Here is a 12,977-nt window from a genome sequence, read left to right on the forward strand (position 1 = left end):
TCTCCACCTGTGCCAGCACCTACGGCACACGGGGAGAACGTGCCTACTGAACTTACGCAGCATTCTCAAACTTTCACATCCATTATTTTACTTAAACTGAGCGGCCTCCCTATCTCTCTGTGTGACAGTAAACAACATGGACTTTCTGGTCCTCGTCCTGGGGAGGTCTTCCGTCGGCAGTGGTGGGTGGCCGCGCTCCACAGCACTCCCACAGGTAGGAGGGCTGGGAAAGGTCACCACTGGACGCTTAGGGTACAGAGCTTTGTGCCTGGAAGATCCTGACTCTGCAAACAGGGCACCCCTCGGAACCGCGGTCACAATGTCTCCATCACAGCACTCCTCGCACGGTGTTTTTTTTTTTTTTGGCTGTTTTGGGTCTTCGTTACTGCGTGTGGGCTTTCTCTATTTGTGGCGAGCAGGGGCTACTCTTTGTTGCGGTCCGCGGGCTTCTCATTGAGGTGGCTTCTCTTGTTGCAGAGCACGAGTCTAGGCGCACGGGCTTAGGTAGCTGTGGCACGTGGGCCCAGTAGTTGTGGCACACGGGCTTAGTTGCTCCCCAGCATATGGGATCTTCCCGGACCAGGGCTCGAACCCATGTCCCCTGCATTGGCAGGCGGATTCTTAACCACTGCGCCACCAGGGAAGTCCCGGAGATGGCATTTTATGTAAGAAGTCTTTGAAGAGTATAAAACACTAGAGACACAAAATAGCACCGCTAATTGTGATGATGATGGTAAGTTCTCTAGCACAGCCAAAGGGCATTCTTCTCTCTCACAGCTGAGTTACATTCTTCACATCTTCCCCCAGATGCCATGGAAACGGAGAACACATTATTTTCTGTTAATGGAGGGAAATCACCCCGGTCCCTTTAACTACTTCGAGGTCTTGAGCACGAACCGTTCGTTCATCTCTGTAACTTCCTCCTTGGCCTGGCTCTTCAGTGATAAAACCAAGTGGACAAAGTAATCTGGTCCAGGTTGGATAATGAGATCTCAAATCATGGTTCCTTTATAGTTTTCTCACATTTCTGAGAACAATGTTTTCTCTTAACACGATGCTGGATCTCATTAAACTTCTCCAGGGTCTCCTGCCCTCCTCGTGGCTGACCCTGTCCGACTTCCGTCCTGGTTTCTGCAGGTGCCCGTTCCCACTGTGCTCTGCTCTGCCTGCCCGCCCGGCCCCCTACCCACGGACCCTGCAGGCTCAGGACTAGAGGATCGGGGCACGCATGCCTGGAGCAGCTGGCGACTTTGAGGAGGATGAGGGGAGAAATGGCCCAGGGTTGGGACAGCCTGCGCTCGGCCCGGCCAGCGTCCCCCGGGCCCTGTCACAGGGGGAAGGGAGGGCTGCACCCAGGGTCGCCTCTGCTGCGCACCTTGTGTGATGCTCAAGACAAGGAAAAACAGCCCCTTCCACACCCATTGTGCGAACGTGAGAACAAGAAACGTAGTAACTTTCAGCCAAAACCTCAGTCATGGGAACTGTTACCGAAGATGCAGACCTGATGGAGGCAAAGATCGACACAGACACAAGGCAGGTTTAATTTCTGAACCTAAGAAAGCTTGGGAACCACAACATTCCCACACGGAGTCTTCTGGAAGAGAATGGGGGTGGAAAACTACCTCCAGTTTGGAAAAATCTTTGCTAACAGTTCTGATCTCTGCTTGTTCCTTTGTGTTTTGAGAAACATTAACTCTGGTCGCTCCTCTCAAAGGGGACCTGCCTGAAGAGCGAGACCAGGACGGCCCATGTGTGCTCCCGAGTGGCGGAGGAGCGGCTCTTGCTGCCTCTTTGGTCTCTGCTTTGCCCCCATCTCCTTGCACACCTACTCACTAACACCGGCTATCCCCTCTTTGGGGGCCACTACTCGGCACCTGCCGGGCTACAGCCTGCTCTCAGCCACCGTCATCCACCGCCACAGAGTCTGCACTCCAGGCACTGTCTCTCTCCACGCAGCAGCCAGAGATCTTTTGGAAACATAAATCGGGTCGTGTCACACTCTCGCGCTCAAGCAGAGGTAGCGGGGACCTTCCTGCAGCCCGCGGGGCCCTGTGCCCCCTGGCCTGGGGTGCCCCCCACTGCACTGGCCGCCATCTCATCCTGCCCGGAACCCAGCAGCTGTGACCTGCAGTTCCTCCTCGTGGGGATGCTCTTCCCTCTGGGCTCTGCTCAGAGAGGCCTTCCCACCCTCCACACTGCCCCCCACAACCAGCTCCACGGTTCTTAGCGCTGAACCCCACCTGACCCCACTTTTGTGTTCATCGCGTCTCTCAGGCCTATGAGGACTGATGCCTCGGGAGGGCAGGGACCCTGTCTGTCTAGTTTACCCTCTGTCCTCACAGTAGAAGCTCCCTAGTTATTTACCAGATGAAAGAAGGGAGGGAGGGAGGGAGGGAATTCACTGATCGTCCGGTACTTCAATACACAGGAAAATCTGCTAGGCAAATAGATCACATCCCTGGTCTATGCTCTACTGACTTTAGTTTTTTTTTTTCGGTGAGTATTTTCATCTATTCCTATATTTTGATTTTTTTATAGTTTTACCTGGAAATCTCTGAATTATTAAAGAAACAGAGAAGCATTGTTTAATTTTATTTCCTAGAATTTTCACCCCAAAAAAGATTATCAAAAATATCAAAATATTACTGATACACTGGTATACAGAATTCATAGAGTTTTCAAAGGAAAAAAAAAGCATCAAAAACACTTGATACAACTGGTATGTGGAGCAGATATTTCAGTTGAAAGCTTCCAGCATTTCTCATTGCTTTCAGCATCACTGACACAGCTTTTAACTTTGTTTAAATTGCCTTGTTCATCCCTGTGACGCTTTAGCAACAGCTTCTCGGCAAACAGTGCTAAGTGTAAAAGTCTGGGAAAGATGACACCGGAAGGTACAGCTTCAAGTGACCATTTTGGCATCTGTGGTTCCTGTATTTGTGCACCTTCGGCCCGCCGGCTTCCTCTGGGCCCGCTCCCCCTCATCTGAGAAAGAAAAGGGCTGGATGCAAGGCCCTGGAGGCCCTGCGGGCTCAGTCCCATCTCACCCCCATGGCTCCCTGAGCAACGGCTCCAGCCTCCAGAGCACAGGCCTGGGAACAGGGACCCCGAGCATTTCTGGGAGGCAGGTGCCACCAGCCCGGGTCTGAAGGTGCTGACCACTGCCAGGCAGGTAGGGAGGGTGCTCCCTGGGTGGGAGGAACCTGCAAGGACCGGACTGGACAAGTAGAAGGGAGAGGCTGCCCCCCACCCCCCAAACCTTAGGAGCTGGAGGGATGTGCAGACACTCATCACGGGAAACTCTAATGCACTGCTTACCTCTGGGACATTATAGACACAAAGACACCAAACAAAAATGAACGACCAGGAGGAAAACACTTCACATACGTGTATTTTAATGACGCCACTATATTTTTCACTGCACTCTGACAATTTATCACTTAAAATAACTGTTTTTCTAAAATGAATTTAAAACTTCAAGTTTAAAACAATCAAATCAGTTAAAAGTATTCTGGAGCAATTAACCAACCCTCCTGGGATTATGAAGAATGACATTATGAAACGTCAGTTACTGCTTTTCCACAAACTGCTTGACGACAGTTTAAAATGGAAAAATCTACTATTAAGTAATATGACTGCTTTCTCTTAATTTGAGAACTTTTTTTAAAACCAATAATGAAAATAAATGAACTGTCAAAGTACTGGATACTTACCTTCATAATTCTGTTACAAAAGACTGATTATCATCTCATCGTTCACTTTGTAGAGCTATTTAATAAACGAAGCCTTTAGCATTTTAATTATTTCGCTGAAAACAGAAACATCTGTTTTACAGTGTTAATTTACTGAAAAGATACTCACCATGTCTTCTTATTCATTGTAAGCTCCATTATCATGCGCCTAAAAAACATCAGAACAGCTTTACACGCATCAACTTGCTCCTTCAAGAGCATGGGAACTTCCACACACGGTTCCAGCAAGAAGACGTTTGCAGCGTTTGTCAAAAATACCTTAGAATCAACACATTTTACATGAGAAGATATAATTAAACAGATAAACCTGAACAAATTTTGTTTAAAGGGAATGATATTAATTTCACCTTTGAGCTATTTCAATAAGACAAGTGGTACCAACACATACTTAAATTTATTCTAGTTCACCCCTTAGAATTACTTAAATACTGATCCTTGAAAGATCTTTTCTAGAAAAATAATTGCTATTACATATTAATATTGCAGATTTGGAAATTTATGAATCAGAAAGGCTTCTGCAGATTTCTTTTTGACACCCCCTCAAAAATTTTTTAAAAAGATAAGACAGGATCATTGCCTGTGGGTGAGGAACCTTGGGGGGCCGGCAGAGAGGGTAGGGGCCCTGGGTCAGACAGCGGCTGGAAAGAAAGACTGGGCTCTTGTTGAGTCTCCAGCCTTGCTGACATGAAGGCCTTGCTGACAGGAGGCAGCCAGTACCACCCAAAGGGCAGCCAGCAAAGGGGCAAAGGCGTGTGGCCAACACTGCACACCTTCCAGGAGCATGGGTTTTCAATATGAGAAATACAATATGCAGCAGAACACAAAACCTAAGGAAATTCTTAGGATAAAAACTGAGATTTCCAACAAAATTTAGAAAGTACGCCAACTGCTCTACACTCTGCCTTTAGGATACAAGTCCCCTGTCCTGTACCATCCTTAGAGAGTTGTGGGGAGCACGGATCCAGGCTACCCTGTAGGGAGTTATTGCCCAGGGGCACTGCTGCGGCATAACAACGTGTCATCATTTACACAGAGTCAGGACATTCTGAGCTGTCAACCTGGTGCCAAGGGTGGAGCTTCTCCACCTTCTAGACCTACAGTCCCTCTTAGTTCTCCTCTCTATTCAACAGCACAGACACCAATGATCTGGGGACAAACAGAGCTGGCTCACTTGTGGACGAAATCCATTAACACAGCATCTCAAAACAGATGCACAAACTGACCAGAGGAACTGAAATGAGCACACTCAAAAGTCAAGTGGGCGAACTAAAATGCTGACAGCCTCTGAGATAATTTTATGCAAGATTAAAAATGTATTGTGTCCCAATTTTCTAGGAAGAATCACAAAATCAGCACTGTAATAGTTGATAACAGATGATAACAGCACTTGTGAAGATTTACTAAGCTTCGAGTAAGAAAAATGAAAATAAAGAACCTTTTGACTAGCGAACTATAGCTTTAGTGACTATGTCTTTTAAAGAAGTACGCCATAGATGATATACTACAATACAGATTCTTTTTAATTCAATGTACTTGGCTCCTTGATTTAATTTTAAACCTTTGCATACTCCAAAGTAAAAGTGAGGAGTCTTCATATATTATATTTCTTTCACTTTACTTTCAAAACAACATCAAAAATGTTGACTCCATGACTATTTATTACCATGTTAGTATCAGTTAGGATAAAAATAGATCAACAAAATGAGTATGTCCAAACTGTACCTGTCAGAAGCAACTATAAAACAGTACTATCTTATCAAACCTTCATTTGGCCACGTTTTCCTCATTAACCAAATCAAGGACCAAGGTACTCGATAAAATGAGAACAAAAACAGCTATCTAAATCCAAACAAAATATTTTTTAAAACTGTAGAGCTATAATCAAGTAGAAATTCTCTTTCTTGGCTCAGCCAAGGGGATTAAGTTCTCCTTCTAGAGAATAAATAACTCACCTGAACTCAGGGAAATAACAGGCACCCGCAACCCCAACTGGCCGACTACGGGATGCTCTGCGGGGAGGGGGCGGGGCGGGGACTCCTGCAACCACTGCTCTGGTGGGCACACAGGTGACATTTAGGAGCTGCGTCAAAATTCTCTGAAGCTATTCAAGTAAAATCATCTTGAGTTTTTTAAAGCTAATATTATTTGCTGATTTTCAAATTATTTGCTGATTTTCAATGAAAAATGAGAAAATTTATTAATTACAGTATATTAAACTGCCAATTAATTTAAAAACAAAAAGGATCCCACGATAAGGAATCCTCTCAAGAGACAGATGACAGAAACACGGTATCACTGAAAACTGGGTACCATGCCTTCCTGCCCCAGACCCTACGCCCAGCCTCTGTGTGGGAGGCCTAACTGGACACAGAGGAACGTGCATATGGATATGGGGAGGAGGGTGGGGTGCCAGGGATCAGGGGAAAGAGAGGGACCCTGTGTTTTCACTTATACTTCTAACAACCTTCACACTGGGTGCAACCCAAGAGGCAATCTTTTTTTTTGAGATAAATCTCCATTTTTGAGATCAAATCCTGAGATCTGGGGAGACTGAGTGATAAGCCAAAGCTGCTTTTCCCAATGTTCCCAAATGGTATTTCATATATTCATTCAGATAAATATCTAAAAATTACTGCATTAATCATCATTCTTCATAAACACAGGCAAGTTTTAAGAGGAATATTACTTATACGATTATATAATCACCAAATTTGTCTTACAAATTAGAATCCAGGTAACTCACTACCCATATGTGTTCAGAATGTGGCACATATATACAATGGAATATTACTCAGCCGTAAAAAGAAAAGAAATTGAGTTATTTGTAATGAGGTGGATGGACCTACAGTCTGTCATACAGAGTGAAGTCAGTCAGAGAGAGAAAAACAAATACCGTATGCTAACACATATACATGGAATCTAAAAAAAGAAAAAAAATGGTTCTGAAGAACCTAGGGGCAGGACAGGAATAAAGACGCAGACGTAGAGAATGGACTTGAGGACACGGGGAGGGGGAAGGGTAAGCTGGGAAGAAGTGAGAGAGTAGCATTGACATATATACACTACCAAACGTAAAATAGATAGCTAGTGGGAAGCAGCCGCATAGCACAGGGAAATCAGCTCAGTGCTTTGTGAACACCTAGAGGGGTGGGATAGGGAGGGTGGGAGGGAGATGCAAGAGGGAGGGGATATGGGAACATATGTATATGTACAGCTGATTCACTTTGTTATAAAGCAGAAACTAACACACCATTGTAAAGTAATTATACTCCAATAAAGATGTTAAATAAATAAATAAAAAGAAGATACTTTTAAGGTTGAAATCTCAGTCATATATTCACTGTTTAACAATCCCTCTCAAAAAACTGCAACCAGTTCAGATGCTTCTCTGACTAAAAAAAAAAAAAAATCTTTATAAATTGAAGGTGGGAAAGCAGAAAGAAAACTTAGCATGAGAATTTAAGGGCTGTTTACTGATGGATAGCTAAAAACATCACCATACTTTATACGATGTCACCCCCAATAAACAAAATGTTCAAGCTGACTCCATCCGGGAGCCTTCCCGTCTGTGGCCAGAGCATACCTGCAGCATAGCCTGGGCCCCAGCCTTCACGTTTTTATTCTCCTCTTCGGTCACACACCCTCTGCTCACAGCACTCGTGAAGGAATAAGTTCGTCCCCAACTGGAAGATCGCTTGTGACCAGAACTTTCAGATGAGGTCTTTAGAAAATAACAATCAGTCAACAGAGTGGGGAGAAGCACATGTTGTGTATTTAGTTCCTTACGCTCACCAGAATTCATGAGATTACAGGTTCTAGAAGGCAAGTCTCTCTTCTATTGTGTTCACCATTCTACCTCCATCACCTAAAATGGTGCTTAGCACTTAGTATGTGCTGAAGAAATAGATAACGTTTGTCCAGTGACCCAGTGAACATGACTGTTGATTTGTTTTGATCTCATGACTAGTTATTAAGATGACTTCAATATTGAAAAATCAAATTAGGGAATTAATGTAGATATTTAAAAGTGATATACCTTTGGTTACAAGTATTTTTTAATGTTTGGTGTTAATTGCCACGACAAACACCCACTTTTAGAAAGAATTCTCAGACTAGATGTCAAAATAGCATGCCAGAAATATAAATACGAATACGACCTAAGTTTTTTTTGTGCATCAAGTAGAGGCCCACTCGCACCTGTGGCTTTATCTAACATGGAATGAAAGGTCCATCCTGATAGCACCCCTCTCTGAGAACAGCACCCAGCCCTGAAGCGAGGCTCACTTCGCTTATTAATATTGTGTGTCACATTGGACTGTTGCTGGTATGGCCACTGTACAAGGAAAGTCTGCCAAAACATTCTAAATTTAGTTAAGTGAATATTACTTATTTAAGCATATCAACGATATGGCAGTGACATTTTTAGTCTCATACAGAGACATGCAAAGTATATTGGCTTATTCAAAGACTCTCATGCAGTAGTGAATAAAGAAGCTGCCACGCACATGTGGCCAAGCCTGAGCTTAGGATGTGACAGAGGACCTTGAACAGAGAACAGAAGCAGCCTCCCTGAGGCAGGCGCTCATCATGGAACTCAGCAACCCGAGAGCAACAGAGCTGACAACAAAGAGGTGGCCTGACTACGACCCTTGACGGAGCAGAATACTTTGCTTTATATTTTAATACAGATGTTCCCAACTCAAACACTAAGCGATAAAATATTACCTGCTTCTTATCAGTCTCTGAAAATTCTAATTTTTCAGCATCTTCTTGGGCAACTTCTTTTATGTCTGGTTCCTCCATGAACACAGGTTTGTCCTGGAGGATCCAGTTTCTGTACACTTGAACTACTTTTCTGGTTACAGCTATGTCACAGGAAGGCAGCAAAAATGCCTAAAATGATAAGAGAAACTCCCTTTAACACAAGTTCAGGTCACCAAAGAGCCCAACAGACATTTTCAACACCCAGCACCAATCTCAGACTTTCCTTTGAAACACAGACTACACAGGGCCACATGTTCCTGTGCACACCAAACTTATCTGAGGAAAAAAGACAATTGTGTTTACGGCAGTTGCTTCAATTGGGCCAATTGTGTAACTGGGCCAGAAAACAAAATGCAATTTTTTTTTCCACAAAATAACCAAAATGCATACCTATAGAGATATATTGATTTTCTGTATGAACAATAATAATTGTACAACTGAGAACTTTTCCCCACAAATGAGAAATAGATGATGAGATGGTAGAGATTATAGTACAGCCAGTTGTCATGTCTCTTCCCAAGTTCACATTCAGTGACACTGTTTTGGTAACTTGAATTGGCCATAGTGGGAGTAGTGGCAACAGAGAAGTTGGCAAATGTTACCAACCAGGGCTTTTGTTTTCTTTCTTTTGTCTTTTTTTGCCTTTCTCTGTCCTTTCCTTTCTCTTTCTTCCTTTCCCTTCCTTCTTTCTTTCCTCCTTCCTTCCCTCCCTTCTTTTCTTGAGAGTCAGTTGTCCAACTGGCCAGTTGTAGCATTATGCATACTTATGTGAACTTTTTAACATTAAAGAATCCCCTTACACATCTGCACACAGAATTTTTGTTTAAGGTGATCAGAATCCAAACATAGACAACTATGTAACCCAAATTCAATATTACCTTCCTCCCAGAAAGCAAATATAAATCCCCTCTGGAGGAAAATAAAAGCACATTAAAACCAAAATTATTTGCACAGTCTGATTAATATGATATATAGCACATTAATAAAAAAATCAGAAATGTGAGAAAAGAAGTCAACATTAATAAAATCACATTAAAAATAGATAATAATTTAAACATATAAGAGATCTAGGTAAAGTATCAGAAAAAGATGTATATGAAATTGAAAAATAAAATAACCCAAATTAAAAGCCCAGTGTAAATGGCTGACAGTAGGATGGACGTAGCTGAAGAGTAAACTGGAAAAAAAAATCCGATGAAAATATACAGAATGAAGCACAAAGGATGGCTCCATCAGAAGAGAGGTGAGAGAGAACTCAATGCAAAGGTTATCCCATGGCTGGAGATGCAGAAGGAAAGAATGAGTCAAAAGCAGCAGAAACAATATCTGAAGATAGAATGGCTGAGAATTTTACCCAAAATGATAAAACACATCAAGCCACAGATTCAATAATCACAAAGAAACACAAGCAGGATACATTCAAAGTATATTACACTAAGACTGCTGAAAACCAAAGACAATCTGAAAACCTTAAAAGGAGCCAGGGGGAAAACAGACACATTTCTTCCAAAGGAATAACCACATAACTTAGCATAACTTCTCAAAGAAACAATGAAAGCCGAAAACCAATGGAACAAAATATTCAATGTGCAGAAAGAAAACAGCTGCCGAAGTAGAATCTGACATCCATAAAGAAATAGTTCAAAAATAAAAGCAAAACAAAGACTTTTTCAGATAAGAAAATGAGAACATTTTTACCAAGAGACCTAATCTAAGGGAAATACTAAAAGTTATTCTTTAAGCAGAAGGAAAATAATTCCAGGTCAGAGATTTGGGAAGAAATAAAGTGCAATAAAAATGGTAATTATTTGGATAAATCTGAATGAATAATATATATATATGAATAAAAAGAATAAAACTGGATAAAATAATTATAGTAGTTCTGAAGGAGATGATATATATGTATATGTATATATATATTTGTGTATATACAATACATATTATATATTCATAATATGGCATTAAATGGCATACACATATGTAACAGTGGTATATAAACTGAGAAGGAGTAAATGGAAATAAAATGCATACCGAGAGGTAAAAGTTGAAATTAGCTAGATTTTAAGTTAGGGATGCATATTGTTAATGCTTAAAGTATTACAAATGAGTGTAAAAATACTTATCTAGAGGAGAAAAATAGGATGCTAAATGTAATCAGTCTGAAAAAATTAAGACAGAAAGTAGAAAGATAGTAGATGTAAACACAATTATAGCAGTTGTTACATTAAATGTAAATGCAATAATGCTCCAATCAAAAGATGGAGATTATAAGGTTGGATTTTAAAAACTATTAAAAAGACCACATGCCATTTATAAGAGGACATCCAAAACATATGAAAAGGGGACGTTGAAAGCAAAAAGTTAGAAAAAGATCACCATGAAAATACTAACCAAAAGAAAACTGGAGAGCTATATTCAGAACAGGCAAGAAAAATTTTGAGGAAAAAAAAAAAAAAAGGCATTATTAGAGGGAAAAAAAGTTCTTAATGATAAAAGATTCAATTCAAAGGAACATATAATAATTTTAAATCTGTATTGCAACTAAGAATTTTACTTAGTAAAATTCATATTCATATATATCAAATACTGATAAACTGTGAACACAGACAAACCCACAGTCGGAGTAGGATATTTCTCAGCTGAGAAAAGAGCAGACAAAAATAACAAGGATAGGGCTTCCCTGGTGGCGCAGTGGTTGAGAGTCCGCCTGCCGATGCAGGGGACGCGGGTTCGTGCCCCAGTCCGGGAAGATCCCACTTGCTGCGGAGCGGCTGGGCCCGTGAGCCATGGCCGCTGAGCCTGCGCATCCAGAGCCTGTGCTCCGCAACGGGAGAGGCCACGACAGTGAGAGGCCCGCGTACCGCAAAAAAATAAAAATAACAAGGATAGAAGAGAGCTGAACACATACATCAGACCTTCTCACTCTCCTCCACGTCTCAATCTCTCATACTCTTCCTCTCTTTGTCTCTCCAAGGTGCATTCAGGATAATTTCTTCAGACCTGTCATCAAATGCATTCCCTCTTCAGCTGTATCTAATCTGCTATTAAACCTACCCATTGAAATTTTCCTTTAATATTTCAATTATTACATTTTTTTCATCATTAGAAGTTCTATTTTCTTCCTATTCATATCTGCTTAGTTATCTGTTATGGTTTCTTGTTTTCTGCAAACATTTTCAAGCTTGTCTTTTATTTCTTTAAACGTGTTAAACATATTCATTCTAAAGTCTCAATTGTATAACTGAAATCCTTGTGAGGTTTTCTTGCCTCTTCTGATTTGTTTATCTAGAAAAGTTTTGATGTATAAATTGCTAAGAGGAAGAAAGTGACCTGAAATTATTATAACCAGCTAAACTACTGTTCATGTGCAAAGGCAAAAAGAAAACATTACCCATCACAAAAGGACTCAAGGTAGATAAACAACAAGGATTTACTATATAGCACAGGGAACTACATTCAGTATCTTGTATTGATAATAACCTATAATGGAAATGAATCTGAAAAAGAATATATATCTTCTGTATTCTATATTCTGTATGTCATATATATTCTATATTCCATATTCTATGTGTTATATTCTATATGTTATATTCTATGTAATATATGTTATATATATATATATATATATATATATATATATATATATATATATATAAAAGTGAGTCACTTTGCTGTATACCTGAAACTAACACAATATTGTAAATCAACTATAGTTCAATAAATAAATAAGTAGGACTCAGGGAATAGAGCTGCCAATACAACTACTTGAAAACACCAGTCAGTGACAAAACGAGACCAACCAAGAAGTCAATCAAAGCAAGTATTTTAGGGCTGTGGACACCAGGAGGAACGAATCTGTCAAAATACAGAACCAAGATTAAATGCCTCTGCCTATCAGGATTCCAAAATCAACTGCAAATGTAAATTTACAATATAATGCATATTTATATATTCATTATATTATAAATTTATAATATAATGAAATCAGGAGATGGGGAGAGGAGGCTCAAAAAAATACAAGGCTGCTAAGCTCTTCACGTTTCATAACAAGAAATCAAGTGCCACCTAACATTAAAACATGCAGGTAAAAAGTGATTCCAATATTTTAATGCTATTATAATCTTTTTATTATAGACACGTCTTCTAGCAATTAATATTTCTTGTGGTAAAGGAATATTTACTGGAATTTCAACAATTCCTTCGGGTTTGCTGTCTTCTCTTCTGTTAAATTCAGGTAAAAATAAAATTCAGAACTACCCATTAAAACTGCATTAAAGATTCACTCAGAATTAAAGGTTCCATTGTCATAAAGCTATTCTGAGGTCCCCCACCCCAACCCTGCCACTTCCACACACCTGTCGTGGCCCCTGCCTTCACCTTGGTCAACCTCTGTCTAATTCGCCTGTTTCTGTCCACGACTGCCTGCCTGCCTGTCTACCCATCCCTGCCAGCCAAATTCTA

General features: G+C 40.9%; 1 protein-coding gene across 4 annotated transcripts in view; it reads right to left on the reverse strand.

The window, feature by feature from the left end:
* The window catches only part of RALGAPA2 (Ral GTPase activating protein catalytic subunit alpha 2), a 282,446-nt gene that overhangs the window by 192,841 nt on the left and 76,628 nt on the right, over window positions 1–12,977 (reverse strand). For all 4 annotated transcript variants that reach the window (XR_003435157.1, XM_027118095.1, XM_027118094.1 and 1 more), the window contains 3 exons: window positions 8,478–8,645; window positions 7,336–7,473; window positions 3,862–4,010 (listed from right to left, as the gene is read on the reverse strand). Coding sequence is in view for 3 of the 4 variants with exons in the window: in XM_027118095.1 (XP_026973896.1) it covers window positions 3,862–4,010; window positions 7,336–7,473; window positions 8,478–8,645 (455 nt within the window). In the remaining variant the exon portion in view is untranslated. The remainder of the gene's footprint in view (window positions 1–3,861; window positions 4,011–7,335; window positions 7,474–8,477; window positions 8,646–12,977) is intronic.

Source organism: Aethalodelphis obliquidens, unplaced genomic scaffold (assembly GCF_003676395.1).
Source record: "Aethalodelphis obliquidens isolate GAN/ISIS:26980383/991018 unplaced genomic scaffold, ASM367639v1 scaffold18, whole genome shotgun sequence".
Lineage (NCBI taxonomy): Eukaryota > Metazoa > Chordata > Mammalia > Artiodactyla > Delphinidae > Aethalodelphis > Aethalodelphis obliquidens.